The sequence below is a fragment of the Oryctolagus cuniculus genome, chromosome 11 (assembly GCF_051225735.1).
Source record: "Oryctolagus cuniculus isolate XC-2025 breed Fujian yellow rabbit chromosome 11, ASM5122573v1, whole genome shotgun sequence".
Taxonomy (NCBI): Eukaryota; Metazoa; Chordata; class Mammalia; order Lagomorpha; family Leporidae; genus Oryctolagus; species Oryctolagus cuniculus.
This window is the reverse complement of record NC_142877.1, coordinates 45598012-45623026: the sequence shown is the minus strand read 5'-3', so window position 1 is coordinate 45623026 and position 25015 is coordinate 45598012. Positions and strand designations below refer to the sequence as shown.

General features: G+C 44.4%; 1 protein-coding gene and 1 pseudogene across 8 annotated transcripts in view; both read right to left on the bottom strand.

The window, feature by feature from the left end:
* KIZ (kizuna centrosomal protein) overlaps window positions 1-23271 on the bottom strand; it is a 113943-nt gene extending 90672 nt beyond the window's left edge. For 5 of the 8 annotated variants that reach the window (XR_016216037.1, XM_089307366.1, XM_002710943.6 and 2 more), the window contains exons 1-4: window positions 23032-23271; window positions 14903-14965; window positions 13225-13387; window positions 4753-4845 (exon numbers count right to left, since the gene is read on the bottom strand). Coding sequence is in view for 6 of the 8 variants with exons in the window: in XM_089307366.1 (XP_089163492.1) it covers window positions 4753-4845; window positions 13225-13387; window positions 14903-14965; window positions 23032-23120 (408 nt within the window). In the remaining 2 variants the exon portion in view is untranslated. Of the gene's footprint in view, window positions 1-4752; window positions 4846-13207; window positions 13388-14902; window positions 14966-23031 lie in introns of all 8 variants that reach the window. The other 3 variants (XR_016216038.1, XM_089307367.1, XM_089307370.1) reach the window with 2 other exon arrangements.
* Window positions 11260-11681, bottom strand: LOC149123435 (cytochrome c oxidase assembly protein COX16 homolog, mitochondrial pseudogene; annotated as a pseudogene).
* Window positions 23272-25015: the final 1744 nt, after the last annotated feature.

Sequence of the window (25015 nt, the reverse complement as noted above, 5' to 3'; positions counted from 1 at the left end):
ATTCAGCTGGAATATTACGGCCCTAAGGGAGATCATTTCAACTCCCTCCCAAGGTCAGGTAAAAATGCAGCATCTAAAGCTGTTTTTAATCTCACCAGAAATTTCTCCCAACTTTTGAAGAACATTTCATCCACTCTGCCTTAGAAGGTGCTATAGCAAACCAGTTAACAGCATGAAGGCTGAAGCCAGATGGTCTAAGTAGGAATTCTGGTTCTGCCTAGCTGTGTAGTTGGCCAAGTGAGCTCTCCTTTCTGGCTTTACTATGAAATGGGCTGACAATCATCACCTGCTTCCAGGGTTGTTCAAAGAATCAACTGTTTTGAGGAATACAGTTCACGTGGCACCTGGCATGAGGCAAGAGTGCAGTGATCAGCACCCACCCGTTACTGCTAGCATCAGGACAGCAGTAACAACCTGCGTAACTGCTCTCTCCCTGACCCCTGCAGGAGGGTGACAATCGTGGGTGTGACACTCCCCAGCCTGCCCTGAGCCCTGTGATAAAGCTGGTGGCCCTCCAGTTCCCCAGCCCTGGCAGAGCATAATCAGCTCACTTCTGCTTCGAGTAGAAGATATTTTACAGCATAAAAGCTCAAAGACCCAAAAAGGCAAATACCAAGTTTCCACTGACTTGTGGTAGCTAAAAAATAGAGTACAAAAAACACATTTAATGTATATGAGCAAAATTGACATCTTATGATTTCATTACTATTTATAACCCTTGTCTATATTCCTGCATTTTAGAGGAGCATTAAGCCTGTCACTATAAAGTAAATTGAAAAGTAGGTGACTGCAAAATATTAACAGAAAATTTGAGGAAGAAGGGAGGGAAGAAACTATCATTATATTCTTTGAATCATATCTATGAAATACATAAAATCTGTTCTCTATATTAATAAAAATATAAAACACATATTTTTAAAAAGCTTAAAGAAACTTCATAGTCTCCATCTCAAAATGTGTACCCTCTTTCACAAATGCCACCTCTATCTTCTGGAGTACATATATTTAGATATGCTTATATCTCTCTATATATTTGATATATATTATCTAATATACCAAAAAACTGAGCAACCAGAAGAATATGCCTGGGAACAGAAAGAATCAGAGTTGGTTTGCTCCAAAATGAAGCATGAGAGTATACAATGCAGGAGGACTATGAAATTATAGTAAAATATCTGAGGATTCAAATGGGGCTTGAACTTTGTCTTTTTGAAACCTATTTTTTAAAATTAACTAAGAAAATTCACAGTGGAATCAAGCTTAGAGGATGTATAGACTGGTTATTCATCTTTTTAAGAGAACAAATGAGGGGCCTGCATTGTGGCCTAACAGGTTAAGCCACTTCCCATATGGGCACTAGTTCAAGGCCTGGTTGCTCCACTTCCGATCCAGCTCCTTGCTAATGTGCCTGGGAAAGCAGCAGAAGATAGTCCAAGTGCTTAGGCCCTTGCACCCTCATAGGAGACCTGGAGGAAGCTCCTGGCTCCTGGCTTCAGAAAGGCCCAGTCCTGGCCATTGCAGCCATTTGGGAGTGAAACAGCAGATGGAAGATCTCTCTCTCTCTCTTTCTCTCTCTTTATTTTAAAGATTGTATTTATTTGAGAGGTAGAGTTACAGACAGAGAGAGGGAGAGACAGAGAGAGGTCTTCCATGCGCTGGTTCACTCCCCAGATGGCTGCAATGGCTAGAGATGCACTGATCTAAAGCCAGGAGCCAGAACCTTCTTCCGGGTCTCCCGTGTGGATGCAGAGGCCCTAGGACTTAGGCCATCTTCTACTGCATTCCCAGGCCATAGCAGAGAGCTGGATCGGAAGTGGAGCAGCGTGCTCACTTTGGCAGCATATATACTAAAATTGGAAGAGGAGCAGCCAGGACTAGAACCAGCGTCCATATGGGATGCCGGTGTCGCAGACAGAGGATTAACCAACATGCCACAGCGCCAGCCCCCATCTCTTCTTTCTGTAACTCTGCCTTTCTTTCAAATAAGTAAAATAAATCTAAAAACAAAAAAAAGAGAATACAACTCTCAAGAGCAGCCACTGATGCATGCAAACAATGGATGTCTTACTATAAAACTGAGCTAGTTTTACACCCAAAAATAGGATAATCAGTACTTGATGACTTTTCTTGGCATCCAAGGTCAGCTTATGGTTGCAAACTGTATAATCACATTTTAAAAATGTCTTTGTATAATTCAGAATTATTTCTAATTCGATTCTTTCCCCTCCATCAGTGTTTTCCACTTCAATGGTCAACCCTACTACAGGCCCTCAGTTAAGTCCTCCCGCCTGAGCTGACACCGATTTCTCAGCTCCATGCACTGCTTTCCCAGATCCACTCTGCACAGCACTGCCAGTCTCATCTTCCTGTGATGCAACTGCTCTGCTCACACGACCTTCCTTTATCTGCCCTTGCACACACAGACACAGCAATAATGCCAGGAGGAAATCTCAGTTCTTAAGCCTGGTACCTTAATTCCAGGTACCAAAAGCCATGGAATTCCTTCCCAAGTTCATTTTCTACCATATCCCTTTAAGAATTTCAGACATTGGCTAGACTGGACAACTGCCCTGGGCTTTCCTGCTACTCCGATACTTCTAACAAGCCCTACACCCATAGAGTGCCAATCACATCCCCACCGGCTGACGTCCTAGTCATCCTCCAAGGTCAACCAAAACATCACCTCCTCAACAAGTCCCCAGTAACTGGCACTTGTGACAAACTATCCTGCGCCTTAGAAAGAACATTACTCTGTGAGAAGCACCCTGAAGGCAAGAACTGTGGCATACATGGCAGGGTCGGGGTGGGAGGACTATCGTGGCCTCTCAGAGTCTTTAAGGTCAATCAGTGAGACTGATTGACCCGGGAGGTAGGAAAGTCCCTGGAGACTGAAGGCTTTGGACACTAACTCATATGACTGCCTTAAGAAGAGGCATTCAGGTTTCCACTAAAAAAGACAACACAACTCAGGAGGAATGTTAGGGAATCAGGTATAATCTGGATTAATTAAATCATGATTTGCTGAAATCTGTTTACCTTTTAATTCATCAAACATCAAAGGCAAATTGGAAAAGATATAAGTTTCTCAAAATGTTACTCAATTGATCCTTACTACAGTAAATTGTCAAAGCTTTTAAGATGGTATCTTTCAGTATAAAGGAACACACACTTCTAATTATTACGTACAACAGTTTAAGGGTTCGCCACCTGCATGTCTCTTGCTGTAATTTTAAATATGACTTAAAAGGAGACTCCACAGCTATAGGGAAGTGAAGGAATTGGTAATGCAAACAGAAGAAAAGGTCTCCCATTTTACTTAAGTACCATTGACACTGGCGTACTAAGAATGTGTCTGTCAGGAATGCTGTAGAAAGAACAAACTGGCTCACAGATTAAAGACACGTCAATTATTTCATGACCAAATGTCAAACAGAAAAACTGCCTGAATGGTTCAGAAGTCTATCACATCATACCACATTTGGCCCACATCTAATGGCATACAAATCATTTATCATTAAAGGCCTTTTAATATAGGTCAAGGTTGCTGGGGCTTGGTGTTTTGTATCTTCACAGTTTAAAGAATGCTCTAAATTCTAGGTTTTTTAACTTTCTAATCTATGGGGAAGAAAAACTAAAACTTCCTATAAACTCAGATTAGTGCTAATGCACGGAAGAAAGAAAAACGAAAACCTTCTTCCTGCTATAAAAACAAAATAGTGTGGCCTCTGTTTCTTTTCTGATAAGAGTCTTAAATACCAAACAGTTAACTGCATAATAACATTTACTGGCAGCCAGGCAGCCTGCTTAGCAGATATATAAAGCAGGTAAAAGGAGAAAAAGTTAATTTCTTGGCTGAATGATTCCATCGGTAGCTATAGGGCAAACCTGAAAGTCTTTTAGTAAAGTAGCAGTTGATTCTTCTATCAATCTGTAGCACACATACTCTTCCAAGGAAAGCATTAAATATGAAAATCATATCCCGTTATCATCTGTTTCCAGCTTTCAGCCCAGTAAGCTTTTCTTAATGAATGCTGCAGCCTAAGGAACAAGCACGCTGTTGGCTTTTCTGAATAATGGAGTGATGCTACCATTTTTGCTTATTACAATATCGACTGGCTGAGGGGGTTTCACACATAGTCACAAGTGACTACTCTTGCCAGCATGCTCCAAGTTATTACAAGATGTTTTTAGACATTTCATCTAAAAGAGCTTTACTGCTTTTAGTGAAGAAAACATCTATGGTCTTGAACAGAATCATTTATATGGAGATAGGCGGGAGGATTAGAAGCCTGCATTACGGCAGATACATGGCAGAATTTATTTAAGTATTCCTTGTCGGTCTTTTTGTCTATTGCTTAGATATGCAATCTTTTCTTTTCACTTTCTCTGTGAAAAGGTGGAAATGTACGAAATTATATATACAAAGAAAAGAACCGAAATGCCACTTTTTGTTTACTTTTCATTTAAAACATTTCTCAAACGAAGAAAAAAGCAGCTACAAAGCATTATTTGTAAAAACACAATATTACCTACAAACAACACTGAGGTTTTTTGTATCTTAAGCATGAAGTGACTGCGTTTAGGCAAATTTAATTACACATTAAAGCAATACTCTACAAGCAAAAATCTGTAAACAGTCATTTAAAGTTTAATAGAAAAAGATCTTTGTAATAAAATGATTTTATGTAAAACCATTAAAAATATGAACATTCCAAAAATCTTCGAGAAACAGGAAGTTTACCATTGTATTACCTTTCTTCTGTCTTGATCTTTCAGTTCACCTTTTATTTCCGGGCTGTCTTTTGAGAGTAGCTGCATCTTCTTAATCTGAGTCTCATATTCAATCTAAAAATAAGCAAAGTTTGATTTTGTGGTGGATGTTAATAGAACTAAGTAACCTATCTGTATCCCACAGTATAGTACATAAAAGGAAGAACAAAACCAAAAGTAAATGCTGATATTGCTAATAAAGTCAACTTATCTTAGAAAATAAACAACTTTACAAATCACACATATCAGAAGTTGAATTCTATAAAATGTTATTTACATTTTTTAATCAAACAAAACTTGATGGATTTTAACTCAATCATCAATTTAGGGGATAAAACTTATGTATCATATATATGAAATTCATGTCATAATACAATTTCTTATATATAATATATGAAAATTTGATACTTTCATTAAGCTATCATAAATATCCTAAGCAAAGGAAATATAAATCAATCCTACTGACTTCTTATATAATATCACAGTCCTAATAGAGCAATTGAGTGTATTATTTGCTAGATCAACTTAAAACAAATTCCGTTTTGTAGGAATTAAAATATGCGGTAGCCATTAATGATCAGCACTGTAAGAATCAAGTTTTCTTTCGCACTAATAACTACACAAAGATGCCTGCATCATTATCACGCTAGAATTGATGAAAGTGATTCAATCACAAATGACTTTGTCTTAAAAGCAAGGCATAAAAAAGCACTCTGATTCAGTACATTAGTAATTAAAGCCTTCAAAAAGTCACTTATTGTGGTCTATCACAGATAAATATCAGAACGTTTTCTAAATGAGACAGTTATGCACTGCAATTAGGAATACCTATGAGATGATCAAATTAGAAAGCTGTTGCCTTAGTTCTCAGTCTGAACACAAAATTGGCCTGAGCTCTATTTTGACACACAAAAAATGAACAATCATAACCAAAATTGAACTGTTTTCCACGAAATATTTTAAAAGGTATTACAACTGTCCCATTTTTACTGATAGGGGTTTTTTTTTCCTCTAGCAGAATGCTATTAACATGATAGAAGGGCAGTAATGATATAAATAGATACCTAATTAAATAAAAGTTTTTCAAGGCCTGACTAAATGATAAAATAATAATATAAAGTGAAGCTAAAGACATAAAGCAATTATGAAAATACAATTTACACCTCTCTGCTGTATGATTTATACCTTTGAACTTACAGATGTTTATGCTTTAACCCCAAAAGCTTTAAAAAGGCATAGTTTACAATTTCCAAGGGACTGTGACTTTACAAAGGGATGGGGAATGGGTTACAATATAAATATACAGTTAGAGGTTAAACAAAAATCCTTTTCTCCTGTGACTACTAATGTTTTCCTATGCTGAGATCAATGGGCCCTGGTGCTGATATCCTCATTATGGGAACATTTCAGAGCCACACCTTCAAAAGACAGACAGCACTTTCTCATGGGAACACGAAAGTTTTATTCAAGTCATTTTGCTGAAGCAAAAAGGACATGATCACTAAACAAAGGCCTTCTAAAGAACAGTATGAAAACTGACTTCAAGAGCCTAATTTTGATCATTCTGAACACATTTGGAAAACTTACTGACCTGTAGGTAATCCTTCTCTAAGTTAATGATGCAAGTAAAAACCATATAATGTATTTTAAAATCAAAGAAATACTATGATAAATTGACTGACACTAACTCTGGCTCTGCATCCCCCTGGAACAGAAGTGTGCAACATCTAGGCCACGTGCTATAAAGGCTTGTGAAATCATTTGGTCTGGCCCTACCAAGGCAACCACGGGTGGACTCAAAATTCAATAAATCTACAGCAGGCTAATTTTTAAGTTGATACTTTTGGATGGTCCATAAATGGTATTCTAAATATCCAATCTCCCTTTGCAGAAAAAGGTTTCCCACCCCTGTCCTAATAAGATGGATTTCTACCTAAAAATACCTTCTCTTTCTTTGCCTTTTATTTTTACATACAACTAGTTATTATCCATCAAATATACCTCCTCAACACTGGAGAGCATGGGTTTTCACCCATGGCGCTGCATTTAAGCAAAGGGTTCTACTACCTTTAAAGGTTTTTTTCAGTTTGGAAAAATACTATATAGATGAATCTTTCCAGAACCTTCCTAGGTAAAAATATCTGATACAAAACCAGAGTGCATGTCCTTATTTGCTTCTACATTTCCAATAGTTGGTCTTTGGTGTTTTATTCCTAATTTCTTCTCTGATCTCATGTTTGTCCTCTATTTCCACCATACATCGGGGCTTACAATGCATCCCTTCCCTCTGATGTCAACTCCCATCCTTATTCCCTTCCTGCCTAGACTTCTGCCATCAGATCTGTTGTTTCATGGACCAGCTTGCTCATGCCCCGATGTCCCATTAGTATCCTCTGATCTGCAGCCCCTCTAAGGATAACCCCCTCATCCCTCCCACCCCAGGGAAAAATCTTTTAATAAACCAGGAGCTCTGAGTTATCCCAGGGGACAACTTGTTCTGTTAGTGGCCTGCTTCATGGGACACGCACCCAGGATCTTGACCCAAGGTGGCACATAATAAGGCCTCAGGAAGCTCTGAGACTCTCTGTGACTGCGAATTTATTCTCCTTGATTTTTTTTTTGTCGGGTTCTCTTACGGACCATGAACAACCACATGAAAACTCATGTGGTACTGATCATACCCTAGGTTATACCTTCCTTGGAAGCATCTGTGTTTAACAGCACAGGCATTCTGAAGATATGTTATTTTAAAATATATGGTATTCCCTGAAAATTCAGTCAAGGACAACAGGCACCTGAGGAAAATTAAGTTAGGACCAACCAGGGCTCTCTCTGTGCTAGTAGCTACTGTGGGAAGACACAAACCTCACAGCACTACTAACCCAAGGACCTACATCTGCTATTTTCCACATCTGAAAGTACTTGTAGCATTATAACTGCAATACTACATTTTCCAAACTACCTAACAGATCAATAGCCCTAAAAAGTCCTAAAAAGTATAAGCCCCTGGTGTATTATAAACCGTAAAACCAGATGAGTGTTTTCAGTGTTCAGCCCATTCTAAGGAAATTTACTATTTTATAACAAGGGAAGCCTAGTCCACCTCTATAAAGAGGGAGAGAAACACCGAGTAATTGGGGCAAATACCCACTTCTCCCACCTCACTTCACTTTCTGGAATTCTACCAACTAGAAGTTCATCTGCATTTATTACTCTGTTCAAAGAGGAAGACCCCAGGCATTCTGGGGTTTATAAGCAAGGCACTGTGAACACCTTTCTCCTATGACTTACATAAGCAGGTAAGATCTCCTTCCTGAACAGCACAGCACTAGCAAGAGATCGGGGGTTCTGGAATATCTAAGGTCACACCGGACACACACAAAAAGCAGCAGCAGAAGGAAGTGGGAAGATACCCCATCTTGTTATGCCCAAAAGTAAAGCTAGCTCAAAATTCATGGAGTCAGGTCAAAGAGATACAGGAACCAATCTGAAGAAACACTTCACTGGCCAAATTTGGGACTTCAGGAAAAACAAAGAGACTAATTACTGTAACTGATAATATCCTGACTACCAATTCACAAATCTTGATATTTAAAAAAAGGGGGAGGGGGTCAACACTGTGGCACAGTAGGTTAAGCCTCTGCCTACGGCACCAGAACCCCCTATGCATGCCGGTTCGTGTCCCGGTTGTTCCTCTTTTGATCCAGCTCTATGTTAATGGCCTGGGAAAGTAGTGGAAGATGGCCCAAGTGCTTGGGCCCCTGCACCCACATGGGAGACCCAATAGAAGCTCCTGGCTCCTAGCTTTAGACCAGCCCAGCTCCGGCCATTGCAGCCATTTGGAGAGTGAATCAGCAGATATAAGATGTCCCTCCCTGTCTCTCCCTCTTCTCTCTCTCTGTAACTCTGCCTCCCAAATAAATAAATAAATCTTTAAAAAGGGGGGGGGGCACTGTGGCATAGCGAGCAAAGCTGCAATCTGCAGTGCTGGCATCCCATATGGGCACCAGTTCAAGTTCCGGCTGCTCCACTTCGGATCCAACTTTCTGCTATGGCCTGGGGAAGCAGTAGAAGATGGCCCAAGCCCTTGGGCCCCTCCACCCACATCGGAGACCCGGAAGAAGCTCCTGGCTCTTAGCTTCTGGCTTCGGATTGGCGCAGCTCCAGCCGTTGCGGCCAATTGGGGAATGACTTCTCTCTCTCTCTCTCTCTGCCTCTCCTTCTCTCTCTATGTAACGCTGACTTTCAAATAAATAAATAAACCTTTAAAGAAAAAGAAAGGGAAAACAAAAGAATGAGGAAGGAAGAGAATGCTTCTCATTATAGAAGAAAGTGAAATAATTGTATAAAACAGAAAATCACTATTTCACATCCCCACCATAATAACTGGTTCAGAAAACAACCTCATCAACAGATCCTAATAACCATTAGGAGAAGGCTATTAAAGAACACAATGGTTCTGCCACAGAAGGGGGAAAATGATACCTTAAAACAGGGACATCTAGATAGAGTTCACTAACTAAGGTCCTGATTAAGGTATCAAAGTCAGCCTCCCTGGGGCATAGCAGGTTAAGCCACCCACACACATCCCATAGCAGAGCACTGACTGGAGTCCAGGCACCTCTGCTTCCAATCCAGCTTCCTGGGAGACAGCTGATGATGGCTGAAGTGCCGTGGCCCTGGCTTCAGCCTGGCCCAGCCCTAACTGTTACAGGTATCTGGAGAGTGAACCAGCAGATCCAAGATTCTTTCTCTCTCCTTCCCCGCTCTTTCTGTCACTCTGCCTTTCAACTAGATGAAATAAATAAACTTAAAAAAAAAAAAAAGTCGGCTTCACTCAGGTAGGACCACCTGTCCTCATGGGCCTATTTAAATTTAAATTAATAAAATTAAAAATACAAGGGCACTTCAAAAAGTTCATGAGCAATGTGCATTATCAAAAAACTATACATGAATTTTGAAATTATTTTGCACCAAAGGATATTTATCTTTTTTTTTTTTTAAGATTTATTTATTTAATTTGAAAGGCAGAGTTACAGAGAGGCAGAGGCTGAGAGAGAGAAAGAGAGGTTTTCTATCCATTGGTTCACTCCCCAATGGCTGCAACTGCCGGAGCTATGCTGATCCAAAGCCAGGAGCTTCTTCCAGGTCTCTGACGTGGGTGGAGGGGCCCAAGGACTTGAGTCATCTTCTACTGCTATCCCAGGCCATAGCAGAGAGCTGGATCGGAAGTGGAGCAGCCAGGACGCAAACCGATGCCCACATGGGATGCCGGTGCTGCAGGCGGCAGCTCTACCTGCTATGCCACAGCACCGGCCCCAGGATACTTAGCTTTTAATCTCATTTTTCCTGAAAACTTTAGTACCTTCAGTGTCCCAAATCACAATTTAAGCACTCAGTTGTCAATTTTGGCTAACAATGACGACATCACACAGCACCACCACAGGACATTTTTATCACTGCACAAAGTCCTACTGGATGGTGCTGGTCTCAACCACATTTCCACTTACAAGAAATACAGCATACTATACGAGTAAATAATACCCCAAATTCAGAATGCGATCCATTCTACAAGTTGCTGGCCCGCTTTATTCACAATAGTCAGTGTCATGGAAAATACCTGTCTCCTGGTATGGAAAAATTAGATATTTTTTGAGAGAACTGGGGAAATTTAAACATGGGCTGGATATTAAATGGTATGTGGAATTATCATGAATTTTCTTAGGTGTGAGAATGATATTATGATCATGTAGGAGACTGCCCTTGTGTTCAGAAGATCCACACTTAGGAGCAAAGTATCACTATGTCTGCAGACTTTCAATGAATCAGAAAAAAATGCAAACACATATACTAAATCAAGAAAAATATAAGGGTATTTCAAAAAGCCCTTGGAAAATGGAATCAAGAGATAAGTTAATTTTGGGTGCAAAAAAAAAAAAAACTTAAATCCACACATAGGTTTGTTTTTTTTTTTTAAGTGTAGTATTCACAGCTTTACTGAAAAGTGTAAAATGTATAGAGACAGGCCGGCGCCGCGGCTCACTAGGCTAATCCTCCGCCTTGCGGCGCCGGCACACCGGGTTCTAATCCCGGTTGGGGCGCCGGATTCTGTCCCGGTTGCCCCTCTTCCAGGCCAGCTCTCTGCTGTGGCCCGGGAGTGCAGTGGAGGATGGCCCAGGTGCTTGGGCCCTGCACCCCATGGGAGACCAGGAAAAGCACCTGGCTCCTGGCTCCTGCCATCGGATCAGCGCGGTGCGCCGGCCGCAGCGCGCCAGCCGCGGCGGCCATTGGAGGGTGAACCAACGGCAAAGGAAGACCTTTCTCTATGTCTCTCTCTCTCTCACTGTCCACTCTGCCTGTCAAAAAAAAAAAAAATGTATAGAGACAATACATTTCATTTGCAAATTAAATAGCTTAGAAGTATAGATTAGAACATGACTTTTATCAAAATTATCCACTATCAAATTATTCATATCGAGTTTTCTGCAGATTTGGGATTTTTCCCACTGGATTAATAACATATAGTAGGAAGTCCAACTGATAACATGTTCATTAAAAAAAAAAAAGGAATCAGGAAAATCAAGTTTTCTTAAGGATTTCTGGATTTTTGTCCTTGGAGGAGGTCAGGATCTTCCCAAGGCCTGTGTCCTCAAATATTCTTCCAATCATCAAAAGTAGAGTCCTTTATTTTCTCATACTCTGACTCCAAAGAAACTTTATTCGTTTTCAGTTTTTTTCCAATTCAGGATCAATTTTAATCTTCACAGCATTGTATCAGATTTGTGAAAACTCACGAAGACCAAAAGAACCTCCAACAATCAGCAACAACATGGGGACTCCGTACCGAAGGGTCTTGTTCTTGCGCAGGGCACGCATCACTGCGGGGGGCAAGCATGGCACAACTTCCCCACTCACCTAGGCGCCCTTCCCTGCCTGCCCGACCCCACGCTCCCGCCCGGCGCGGGACATCTGTCACTCCCATAGTTTTTTCATAGCATGCATTTTCCATGAACTTTTTGAAGACCTCTTATAGCCATAGATTTCAAATAAAGGGGGACTCATTCCAATAATTCTTTGAATGTCTTTGTATATTTGAAATATTTACAATAAAAGGCTGAGGAAAAACTGCTGGAGGAAAAACAAGGGAACTACTGAGGCCAATTCCTCCTGTACCGGTGTTCAGCTGGGCTAACTTGAGCAACAATGCCGGACTAGTGCAGAGCAGGAGGTAAAGGCCTCGCCCCTAGCCTCAAGGCTTGGTGGGACTTGCAGAGCAGCAGGTCACCCAGCACCTTGAGACAACAGGGTGGCAGAGTCAGAGCCAGGAAGTAGAGCTGCTTCGGGCTACACAGCCCAGAAGCTCCAAGACGAGAGCCTCAGGGCCAGCTCTGCCCCAGTTCTTCCCCAACACACAGTTTCACCAGAAGGCAGGAGTCCAGAGAAAAGGCCCTTCAGAGAGGGAAGCCACTTTTAGAGGGACCCAAAAGCTGCTCAAATGCAGTCATCCAGCCAACGAACACCATGTGTCAGACACTGTGCCATGTGCTGGCTACAGAGCTTACTTGTGCTATAGAAATCCCAGTCATTCCTCAACTCAAGTGGAAGTCTTCGAAACTATAATTTCAGGGCTGGCATTGTGGTGCAGGGGGTTAGGTTGCCATCTGCCACGCCAGCACCTCCTGTGAGCACAGGTTTGATTTCCAGCTGTTCCACTTCTGATCCAGCTACCTGCTAATGTGCCTAGGAAAATAGTGGAAGATGGCCAAGTGCTTAGGCCCCTGCCACCCACATGGAAGATCAGGATGGAGTTCCTGGCTCCTTGCTACAGCCCTGGCTGTTGCAGCCACTTAGGGAGTGAACCAGCAGATAGAAGCTCTCTCTCTCTTTCTACCCCGCCACACTCCTGCCCACCATAACTCTGCCTTTTACATAAATTTTATAAAGATTTTTTAAAGATTTATTTTGAAAGTCAGTTACAGGTGAGAGGGAGAGACAGAGAGATCAACAGAGATCTTCCATCCACTGATTTACTCCCCAGATAGTTGCAATGACCAGGGCTGGGCCAGGCCAAAGCCAGAATCTTCATTTGGGTCTCCCACATGGATAGCAGGGGCCCAGATACTTGGGCCATCTTCTTCTGCTTTTCTCAGGGCATTAGTTGGGAGTTGGATCAGAAGTGAAGCAGCTGGGACATGAACCAGTGCCCACATGAAATGCCAGTATCACAGTCGTCAGATTCACCTGCTATGCCATGACCCCAGCTGCAATAAATAAATCTTTTTTAAAAAATACAGTTTCAAGTTCTTTGATCAAACTGGCCACATGGTAATTCACAGAAAGTTGTTTTTAATATTTATTAATATTAGTAGCTGTCACTGATTGGAAACTTACTATTCATGATGAATTTAGCAAAAAAAATTTTTCAAAAACCACATACGCAAAATAAACTGTCACCTTCAGGTCTTGGAGCTTCTTTGTGTTTGTGGTAAACTGTCCAACATGAGCTTGCACACGTTCACACTGCTTTAGATACTCTTTGTTTCGAGTCTGAGCCCTCCGCTCAGCTTCGCATATTTCCTTGAGGTATTTCTTTAGTTTCACATACTTCAGCTTCTCCCTGGGGAAATAAAAGCGGATTTTTAAACAATGGAGTTAAAGTCTGACAAAGCTAAGGAAAAGAATTTCTTTCACAAAGCTGTTAGAGACTCAATGTTTCCTAAGATATTCTACTCAAAGCATTGAAAGCTAACGGATAGAATGTATAGACCTTTTTAGAGAAAATTAACGCCCAATCACTGTGGTGTCATAGTGGTCACATCTAGGCATAACTCTCCTGAGAAGCGTAGACAAGACCATATTAGAATGTTCACACAGTAAAGATGTACATGGATTTATTTCTCTAAATTAACTGTGATATCAAGAGCAGAGTTAGGACTGGCACTGTGGCATGGCAGGTAAAGCTGCTGCCTGCAACACCAGCATCCCAAATGGGTGCCAGTTTGTGTCCTGGCTGCTCCACTTCCGACCAGCTCCCTGTTAATGAATCTAGGAAGATGGCCCAGGTGCTTGGGTCCCTGCACCCATATGGAACACCTGGAAGAAGCTCTTGGCTCCTGGTTTTGGGCTGCTCAGCCCTGTCTGTTGCAACCATCTAGGGACTGAACCACCAGATGGGAGATCTCTTTTCCTCTCCCTCTATCTCTCCTTCTCTCCCTGTAGTTCTGACTTTCAAATAAATAAATATGAATCTTTAAAAAAAGTTAAAAATCTACTCTTAATATTAAATAAACTAGAAATATACATGTATATTATGCACTGTTTATAACAGTTTTAATAATCATTCTCATATACTCATAAACAAATGAGACAAGTAATCTTGCCTACATCAGTTTACTAAAACATCAATGAGAGTAATTATAACTTAATCACTGCACAAGGTTAATGTGTTTAAATTGTGACCAAAAGGACAAAACTATAATTTATATATCTTTTTTTAAAAAAGATTTATTTATTTATTTGAGAGCTAGAGTTATAGACAGGAAGGAAGAGACAGAGAGAGAGGTCTTCCATCTGCTGGTTCACTCTCCAAATGGCCACAACAGCCAGGGCTGGGTTGACCTGAAGCCAGGAGCCAGGAGCTTCTTCTGGGTCTCCCATGTGGATGCAGGGGCCCAAGAACTTGGGCCATCTTCCACTGCCTTCCCAGGCCCAGCTGAGAGCTGGATTGGAAGGGGAGCAGCCAGGACTAAAACCAATGCCCAATGCCCGTATGTGATGCTGGTGCCATAGGCATACGCATAGTCCATTACACCACAGCACTGCCCCTCCCTTCTCTTTCACTCTTTCTCTCTATATATAAATGTATATATATGTATCTTATTTTAAGATATTTAAGCAAAGTATCTGGAATATTACCTGTGAAATAACAAATACTAAATAATGAAAATATTTATCCCATACTAATTTTAACTAAATTCATTATTAATTTGACAATTATATTAAATTACAGGGTTTACTTTAAATTATTACACATTGGAAGTAAGAGAATTATAAAAGAACTCCAACCACACTATTAGGGCTTAAATATGTGACTGATATATATACAAAAACTGTCACCATCGTCATATCTTACCTGCAGGTATCAGACTGATTATATTCATATAGTTTCTTTTCCAGGTCCAATCTCTTCTTCTCACTACCATACAGAAAGAAAACACTTTGTAACTGATTATGTAACTATAAGCAGTCAGATTTAGACCATGACCTCTTTCAAAATCATATCTTTGGGCTTTGTGAAAAATGCCTCTCCAGTCTCTCTAGGAAGCTAAAAAACACCAGATGCATTGGAAACAATGCCATGGAAATACTCACCAGTCATCAAGGAAGTCTAAAAATCAAAACAGACTCTAATATGAAGCAACAGTAAGAGATGATCCAAGTCAATAAGGAGACACAGTAGGAGAAGGCTGGGAAGTAGGTTTGTTCCTTCGGCAAATCTTTCTTAAGCACCTAAGATGAGCAAGAGGCTGCTCTCAACCTGGAGATCACCGTGGTGAGCAAGCCTCTGCCTTCGGGGGAAGCACAGGCAGTAACCAAGCTTGTGCAGACAACATGGCCCGATCTCCCTGAGTCAGTGGCATCTGGGGCCCCAACATGCCTGGACATGGAGCTTCCCAGGTGTTCTCAGTCAGACAAGCGGATGTTAGCAAAGGCTCTTTGACAGGCAATGTTGGCCTTACGTACATGTAATGAAGCTGGGTCTATGTCTACTAACTCTATCACTTCGAATGTTGGGGAAATTCTTTTTATAACTTTGTAAAGTTGTCATTATTTATTACCGACTCTGTTTCCCAGAAGCCGTCACCGATAAACATCTGTGATGACGAGGTGATGCTGGCAGAGGAGAAAGCCTGTCTTATCCCATCCACCCCAGCCTCGACAAGCAGCAAGGAAAACTGCAGCAGAGGGGCCAGCAGCAGCCAACATCAAGTGGCAGGTGAAACCGCCCCACGGGAGATCCCTGGCAGGTTCAATCACAGAGCGCTCCACTAGGACGCTTCAGTCCCACCTAAGGGACGCCAAAGTGTGACTCTAACACCAGTGAATGGTCCAAAGAGAAATCACAGAGTATCTGGGAGAAGGACTGAAACAGGGATGAGGACTCCAGCAGAAGGGGCTCTCGGGCAGGCCTCCTGAGGAAAAGCCGCCAGCCACACTGTCTCTGCATGAGCTCTGAATTACTCATTTGCTTCCTTTCATATTTTTTTCTATAAAAAAAAATCCCAAAAGTTACTCTGATAGCTACATTATAGGTTAAATAAATGTCTTTCGCTAACATAATCTTAAATGGAAACATCATTTAACCAAAATTCTTTCAATGGGAAAACACAGTTCAAAATCTAAACACAGAATCTTTGCTTTACAATTCTTTCCTCAGTTGAGGTCTGAACATATTAAAAAGGATAAAAGAGGAACAGCATTGTGGAGCAGCAGGTTAAGCTGCTGCCCGGAATGCCAGCCTCCCATGGGAGCGTGGGATCAAATCCCGCTGCTCCACTTCCAATCCAGCTCCCTGCTAATGCACTTGGGAAAGCAGCAGAGGCTGGTCCAAGTATGTGGACCCTTGTCACCCACGTGAGAGACATGGATTGAGTTCCAGGCTCCTGGCTTCAGCCTTGCCCAGCCCTGGCCACTGCAGCTATTTGGGGAGTGAATGAGTAGATAGAAGATCAATTGATCGGTTGATCTCTTTTCCTCCTTCACTCCCTCCCTCTCCTTCTCCCTCTGTAACTGAGTCTTTCAAATAAAAAAAATTTTTTTAAAAGAACAAAATACTAAAAGGAAAAAACATAAAAACACCTTTTTAACCAATAGCTTCACACAGATCTTTGCTTTCTTATTAACAAGACTTAGAATAGAAGCAAAGGAGTACACTGTGGTAACTGCTTCCCCATTAGGAATTTCTATTAGCCATTTTCTTCCTTCTAAAGTTTCATGATCAGTCAGGTGCTTAGCTCAGGAAGAATGAACGATTGGATAGTGCAAGCAATGTGTCCCTAAGTTACCAGGGCAGAAAGAGCATTAACCGTTGGCTCTCAGGCCCTGGGCCCCGACCAAATGCTTCATTTCTGTGCTATCCCAGCAAGGCAAGTATAATGGCAGTCTGGTCATGAGGAGCTGTCAGATAGACCCAGGTTGCAGGCCACAGCAAGGGTTGTGTGGGGATCACGTTCAGGGCGTCATTCTGTCTTGGAACTACACACTGGAGACTTCAGGAGTGAGGGGACATCACATCTGCAGTTCCCAGATGGTTCCAAAAAGACTAATGTGTTGCTCCCCCATTCGCGGAGGAAACGACACAGGACCCTGCGCTGTTCTTTTGTCTGCTCAGCCCTTCCCGGGTTTACTGCTGGTCCTTCCCGGGTTGGCTGCCGACCCCTCCACCTCCGTGGAGGGGCAGCTCCCCCTGCCACTTTCCCCACTTCCGCGGGGGAGCGGCACACCGCCGGCCGGCTCTCTGGGGGGCTGCTCAGGTGTTCCTTCAGATGTTTCCCGGTGCATGTTGTCTCTTTCCTCCTTTCTAGTCCTCTTCCACCAATCCCAACTCTGCTACCCACACGCTGAGCATGCTGCTCTCCTCCAATCAGGAGCAGGATCAGCTCCTGCAGCTCATCAGTCAAGTTGGCAAGAGGCAGCTGCATAGAAGTTGTTTGGTCCTTTCTCAGAGCCATATTGTGGGAGAGCAGATGCATAGAATAAGTCTTAATTCCAGTAACTTAGTCTAGTCCGAGTTGCTCCCCACACTAATGGTCTTAGACGGGCAGACAGAGAGAATGAATGTGGAATAAAATGTCAAGAGCTACAGAACGTGGGTGTGGGAATACACAGGCCTCGGTTCTGCATCTGTAACTTGTTATTAGCCTGAACGTATTTTAAAGTAAGGTTTTTTTTAACCTTTTTTTTTATTTTTTATTTTTGACAGGCAGAGTGGACAGTGAGAGAGAGACAGAGAGACAGGTCTTCCTTTGCCGTTGGTTCGCCATTTGGTTCACCCTCCAATGGCTGCCCCAGCCGGTGCACTGGGGCCAGTGCACCGCACCGATCCGATGGCAGGAGCCAGCTACTTATCCTGGTCTCCCATGGGGTGCAGAGCCCAAGCACCTGGGCCATCCTCCACTGCACTCCCTGGCCACAGCAGAGAGCTGGCCTGGAAGAGGGGCAACCGGGACAGAATCCGGCGCCCCGCCGGGGACTAGAATCCGGTGTGCCGGTGCCGCAAGGCGGAGGATTAGCTTAGTGAGCCGCGGCGCCGGCCTAAAATAAGTTTTAAAAGTAATCTAAGCCGGGCCGGCGCCGCGGCTCACTAGGCTAATCCTCCGCCTAGCGGCGCCGGCACACCGGGTTCTAGTCCCGGTCGGGGCGCCGGATTCTGTCCCGGTTGCCCCTCTTCCAGGCCAGCCCTCTGCTGTGGCCAGGGAGTGCAGTGGGGGATGGCCCAGGTGCTTGGGCCCTGCACCCCATGGGAGACCAGGAAAAGCACCTGGCTCCTGGCTCCTGCCATCGGATCGGTGCGCACCGCACCGGCCGTGGCGGCCATTGGAGGGTGAACCAACGGCAAAGGAAGACCTTTCTCTCTCTGTCTCTCTCTCTCACTATCCACTCTGCCTGTTAAAAAAAAAAAAAAAAAAGTAATCTAAGCCCACTAGTGAAAAAGGACCACAATCTCCTGGGAAACCCATTGCCTCCTGGTTAACAGGGAACGTGAAACATGTTCTGTTCTTGTCCTCTCTTCAGCAGATGCAGGCACTCACTGCCATGCTTCTCGTCTCTTCCACACCACGTTGCGTGCTGACAATCTACAACCCGACACCTCAGGGCCTTCCACTCCATGCAAAACGGTGCTCTTCAGGCTCACTCTTCACCACAGGCCCGCTTTCTGTGTCCCCCAACACGCTGCAGTTCCTCGGAACGTTATGTGCTTCAGACCTGCTGTAAATGCAAGACTTAGAGCCACATATTTCTGGCTGGTACAGGCTTTTGGGGAGTGAACCAGCAGATGGAAGAGCTCGCTCTGCCATCCGCTCTGCCTCTGTCTCTGTGTGTGTGTGTCACTCTGCCTTTCAAGTAGATAAAAATGAATAAACATATTTAAAAAAACCTGACATTCACCCCCAATGAAATGCCAAGGAAAGGCGTATTGATAGCGTCACCTTATAATTCCTCCTCATTAAATCTGTCTCTGAATCTTTATAAACCCAGCCCTGGGACGCTTAGCCACCGTCCCGTGCTTTACAGGTGAGTGGTCCCTCTGTGGTTATGCTTTCTCCTTTTAAACCACTTGCTATTCTTTTTTCTATCTCAATACCACCACTCTCCACCATCATCAGCTACACTTAACTAATATCACACTATCAATTTCTGGACTCTTATGATATCTGACCCTGAATCAATACTGGTATTGAAAAAGCTGGGGCTGGCTAATGGACCTTTTAAAGGGAGGCTTTTCTATAACTGTGGGAGTCAATGGTACTTATATGCTTCTCCCATGTCTGCAGGCACTATACACCCTGTACTGAGTCACTTCAGTGGACTCTTCGATTCAATTAATTTCTTTCACCACAACACAGAGAAAATACCATGCACACATGGGAAAACATTCAGACTCTAAAACTGCATCTATGTGTGATAAGAGATAGAAACGCACCCATTATGAAGGAAAGGACTGGTTATTAATCCAGCTAACATCACAATGACTACCTCTAAAAGCACTGAGAAAGGGGAGTTGTTTGTTTTGTTGTTGTTGTTGTTGTTGTTGTTGTTTTTAACCTACCACTTACTAAGGGTCTGAATTGAAAAACCAGCTGTGACTACCCTGGGTTGCACCCTTTGAAATGACTATGGCATTTTGGAAGGCCATGAGCCCTAGGATTGGTAAAAAAAAAAAAACCTAAAACACTCACATAGGACACAGGCAATAACAATCTTTATGTACTGCTTTGCAAAATTATGGCTTTCAGCTTTAAAAAAAAATATTTATCTATCTATTTGAAAGGCAAACTTACAGAGAGGGACAGAGAGATAGGACTTCTATCTGCTGTTTTACTCCCCAAATGGCTATAACAGGTAGGGCTGGGCCAAGTCAAAGCCAGGAGCTTCTTACAGGTCTCCCATGTGGGTGCAGGAGCCCAGGTACCTGGGCCATCTTCTACTGCTTTCCTAGGCTCATCAGCAGGGAGCTGGATCAGAAGTGGTGCAGCCAGAACCCAAGCTGGAGCCCATATGGGACAGCACCTCAACCTGCTGCACTACAATGCAGACCCCAGCTTTCAATTTTTTTTTTTTTTTAAAAAGGTGCATTCAGGGCAGGAACTATAGTGTAGTAGGCTAAGCCTCCTCCTGCAGTGCCAACATCCCATATGGGCACTGGTTTGTGTCCCAGCTGCTCCTCTTCCAATTTAGCTCTCTGCTATGGCCTGGGAAAGCAGTGGAAGATGGCCCAAGTACTTGGGCCCCTGCACCCACGTGGGAGTTCTGGAAGAAGCTCCTGGCTCCTGGCTTCAGATCAGCCCAGCTCCAGCCATTACAGCCCTTGGCAGAGTGAACCAGTGGATGGAAGACCTCTCTCTCTCTATCTCTCCTCTCTGTAACTCTACCTCTCAAATAAATGAATAAAATCTTTTTTTTTCTTTAAAAAAAAAAGGCCCATTCATAGAAGGAAGAAATTCAAAGACTTCCTTTACATCTTAATCAAGCTCTTCTTTTCTTTTCTTTTTTTAAAGATTAATTTATTCATTTGAAAGTCAGAGTTAGCAACAGAGGCTAAACCACTGCTCAGAGTCACACAACTGTTCATGGCCGAGAAGCCAGGTTTCCAGTTTCTACTGCATCTTTCTCTGTATCTAAAGTTATTTGCCTCCTTGCTTGTGTGTATTATGCATTAATTAGATTTAGTTATGGATTCTTAAAATGAAAAATGAATTCACACAGCAACAGATTTGTACTGACTTCATAATAAAACAAACCTCCAAATGCAGAACCATGTATAGGCCATAAAATCAAACTCAAATTCCTTGTATAATTTCAACAGCCTCACTTTGCTTAATAATTAAAGAAATAAGTGTTAAACATAAATTGAGTTATCATTACGCTTATTGTACCATAAGGGCTATAAACAGCCAGGTGTTCCTAGCACAGGAAGCAAAAATGATAACTCACAATTAACTAAGTTCCAAGAAGAGTGTCCGTTAAACCAATAAGATTTTAAAATCAGGGCTTGGGATAAGAGATACAAATAACACAGACCTGGGACAAGTAGCCACTCCTCTAACAGAACAGACTATCAGCCAAAATCCATTTTAAGTGTACTGAAACACAACAGTTTGCTTGTGCAGACACGTAATACTGTCTTGGAAATATGACACAATCCAATTCTCCGGGTTGAATGGAAAATGGTCAGGGTAGCTCCTGGGCTTACTGGTGACATTCCTACTTCCCAGACATTAGCCAGTTGACCCTGGAACTGCTCCCTTTCATTCAGTACATAGGAATCAAGCCCCGTGTTCCCCACAGACACTGTCTCAAGAGCTCAGTCTAGGCAAAGTGCAGGTCACTCAAGCACCTCTCTGGAATGCTGTAGGAATGCCAAGATTGTAAAAGGTAGGGAACTGCTTGGGGGAGGGAAGGCTCTGGCAGAAGCCACCTTTTCTAAAGCAGGAAATGAAGAGGTCAGTGAGACAGGTGAGAAGGGGGAGATCAGAAAGAACATAGGACCAGCGCCGCGCACCGGGTTCTAGTCCCGGGCGGGGCGCCGGATTCTGTCCCGGTTGCCTCTCTTCCAGGCCAGCTCTCTGCTGTGGTCAGGGAGTGCAGTGGAGGATGGCCCAAGTCCTTGGGCCCTGCACCCCATGGGAGACCAGGATAAGTAGCTGGCTCCTGCCTTCGGATCAGTGTGGTGCGCTGGCCCCAGCACACCGGCTGGGGCGGCCATTGGAGGGTGAACCAACGGCAAAGGAAGACCTTTCTCTATGTCTCTCTCTCTCTCACTGTCCACTCTGCCTGTCAAAAATTAAAAAATAAATAAAAATAAAAAAAATAATAAAAAAAGAAAGAACATAGGACTGGGAAAAGGAACAAGAAGTAAAATACCATGAGGACAGTAAGGTCTACTGCAGATGGTCTGTAATCATGAGTAGAGTACTTCAAAAGCTCATGGGAATGAAAAAACTATGCATGGATTTCCAAAACCACTTGCACCAAAATAAACTTATTTTTAATTGTTTTTCTGTGATCTTTCTGAAGCACCCTCATACAGGACAGGCATTAAATCTAGCATAAGAGGAACGCAATTCCTTTTCAAAATAACTTCTGCCTTTACCTCACATGTAACTACTGTATTGTTAACACTTCCGAATTGTCACATACATGGCTCTGCTGCTCACTAAAGATGACTTTGCAACCTTGAACGCTCCTCAAACATTGCTTATCAAGAGATCCAAGCATCTAACTTCCTTTCTTGTCAACAATGAGATTTCCAACTCCAGCGAACTACGCAGCTCCATGAGGGTCCCCAACAACTTCTCGTTCATGTGGCTTTGCACGGTAAACTGCTTTCTAAATGTTCTCTCTGGGCAGTGCATCCCACCCTGTATGGCTCAAGCAAAGACATCACAAATCTTCTGGAAGCGGGACTGCTCTCACTAGAAACGTCATGCCTTCCTTCTCTGGACATCTAGCCAGCACCCCCCACCCAAACAAAACCCCTGTGTTTAAACAGGACAGACGCTGACAATCGTACACACTCCCTCTCCCCGGACCTGTCACCGCGGAGGCGGTGCCAACTGTCAGAACGGGATGACAGTGTGCAGAGGGAGCGGGGAGGAGCTGCGTCGAAGGGGGGGGGGGGGCGCGAGAAGTGGCCGGGCTGGATGGAGTGACAGGCAGGAGAACCCCCACTCTCGTGTCCCGGCGGATTCAGGGACGCAAGCTGCCTCTGCCCGGCTTCACTCCGTCGCTGCTGGGGGAGAAGGGGGTCCCACTTCTCTCCGATCCCACCTCCAATGCAGAGGGTGTCTCTGGTAAACTCAGTACTCCAAGCAACCTCCCACCCCATCGAAAGCTTGGGGGGGTTCACGGTGGGCCAGGCAGGGCCGGGCCGGGCCGGGCCCCGCGCGGGCAGAGGGAGCCGGAAGGAACACGAAGGCCCGGCCCCCAGGAGACCCCCGGCGCCGGCTGATTCCCCGCCCGCGCCCCTAGCTGCCGTACCTGTCCCGCAGCCCGTGCTGGAGGTGGCCCAGCCTCTCGTAGTACTCGGGGCTCGCCAGCGGCAAGGATGAGGCGGGAGTCCGGCGCATGCCGCCGAGCCAGCTCCGCACCGCCTACGGACAAGCAGTGGGCCGCGTTGTCCTAGGAGACGGCCCCACCATGCACCGCGGGTAAACACACCGCTAGGCCGCCCGCAGGGGCGGGGCGCCGGCTGCAGGGGGCGGGGCGCCGTAGAGCGTGGGGCCAGCCGCCGTCGAGGGGCGGGGAGGAGGGCTCACAGGGGGCGGGGCGGAGGCGGGGCACCGTGGAGGGGCGGAGTCGGAGGCCTGAGGAGGCGTGGCGCAGCGGAAGCCGGGACCGAGCGGCCCTCCCGCCCTCCTGCTGGGGTTTGCAGAGGAAAGCTGCGGACGCCGGCGACTGCGGGCAGAGCTTGGACGTCTAGCGGGCGTCCTGTGGGCTCGGTCCCGTCTTCCAGTGCCCCGCCCAGTGGCCACGGGCGAGTCACCCTCTCCTCACGCAGATTGTCTGTCACTGCGGGATTAGTGTAGCCTCGGATGGGCTGACACGTGTTGGTGTTTGTGGGAGGACTCCGCACTTCGTGGGCGACTTAAACTGGTCAACTGACCAGTAAGTAAGAGCCGCGGGACGCACGACCGTTGAAAACGTTACTCGGAAAATCGTGTTTGCCAGGCTCAGAGCGAGAGTACCAAGGAGGCCTGCGTACCCGGATATTGAAAAGTTACGAAACTGCGGATGAAATAGGCCAGGCGGCCACTGCTCCGCGACCAGTAAGGCCGGCTAAGAACCTGGGAGGCTAGGCGGACCCCTCCCCCAGCCGGCTGCCTCACCCCCGCCCCCCCACAGTCAGCCCTACACGACGGGAAGGCGGCGTGTGCCCGGCCTGCTCTCCTGGCTCACATCCGCTCTCAGCTCCCGCCTGGCGTGAGGCTGAGCAAGGAGGACTGTCCGTCCTTGCGGGAATGACCTAGGAGGGTGATCGCAGATGGCCTGGGAGAGCAGCCTGGGCACCTGGGAGTGGGCAGTGGGCAGTGGCCGGGTGCCGGGGGCCTGCACGGAGTGTTCCCCGGCCACGGGGACGTCTTCCCAGCCGGAACAGGCCCTTGTAAGACACAGAAATGGGGGAAGGGACCCTCTTCTCCAGATCTAAGGGTGGCACCTAAGTGATGTTTAATTAGTCGGTATATCAATGTACCAAACTGATTCCGTGGTAGTGTACAAAGATTTATTTTATTGATTTCAATGTAACTGACTGACTGCTACAAACCTGTCAAAAATGCATTATAGTTTTAGGATATTTTAATCGGGCCTACCCCACCTAGATTAGCTTTTTAAGGGGAAGAAAAATACCCAAACAATGACTGTAACTCATTACTGCCAAAAAATAGCAAAGAGCAAGCGGATGAGGCCGTCATTTAGCAACCCAAATTTTTATTAGGCCATTTTAGGAGAGTCTAAAATTAAATACAATTAAACAGTAAATAGATAATTCAAAATAATTATGATTTGTATCCTGTGCTTCATTCATTAATGACATATGACAAATCGAGATGTGGGGCCCTTTTTAGTCACAATAACACATAGCAAATGAATTTTTCTAGAGTATTTATGCAAAAATTATGCATTCTAAATGGCGACAGATTTTTAATAAATTCGGCGTTCTTTACGTTGAATATTTAATTTGCCGCGCACTCTTAGTGTTTTCTTCAGTTCTCCATCTTAGCAGATGGGTCATAGAGCCTGCCTGGACAGTAAAGGCGCTAAGTCCCAGAAAGGTCTCAGCCAGAAGTTGGAGGAAATCTAGCCTTTCTCCCTCATTTTACAGAGGAGGGAAGTGGCTCAGGGCAGGTAGGAGATTTGGTCAAAGTCACACAGCTGGTAATCTGCATAATATTAATGAACCAAGTCCAAAATATGAGTTCCTAATAGCCTCATTAAGCAAATGCAAAGGAAGCCAGTGTCTCAG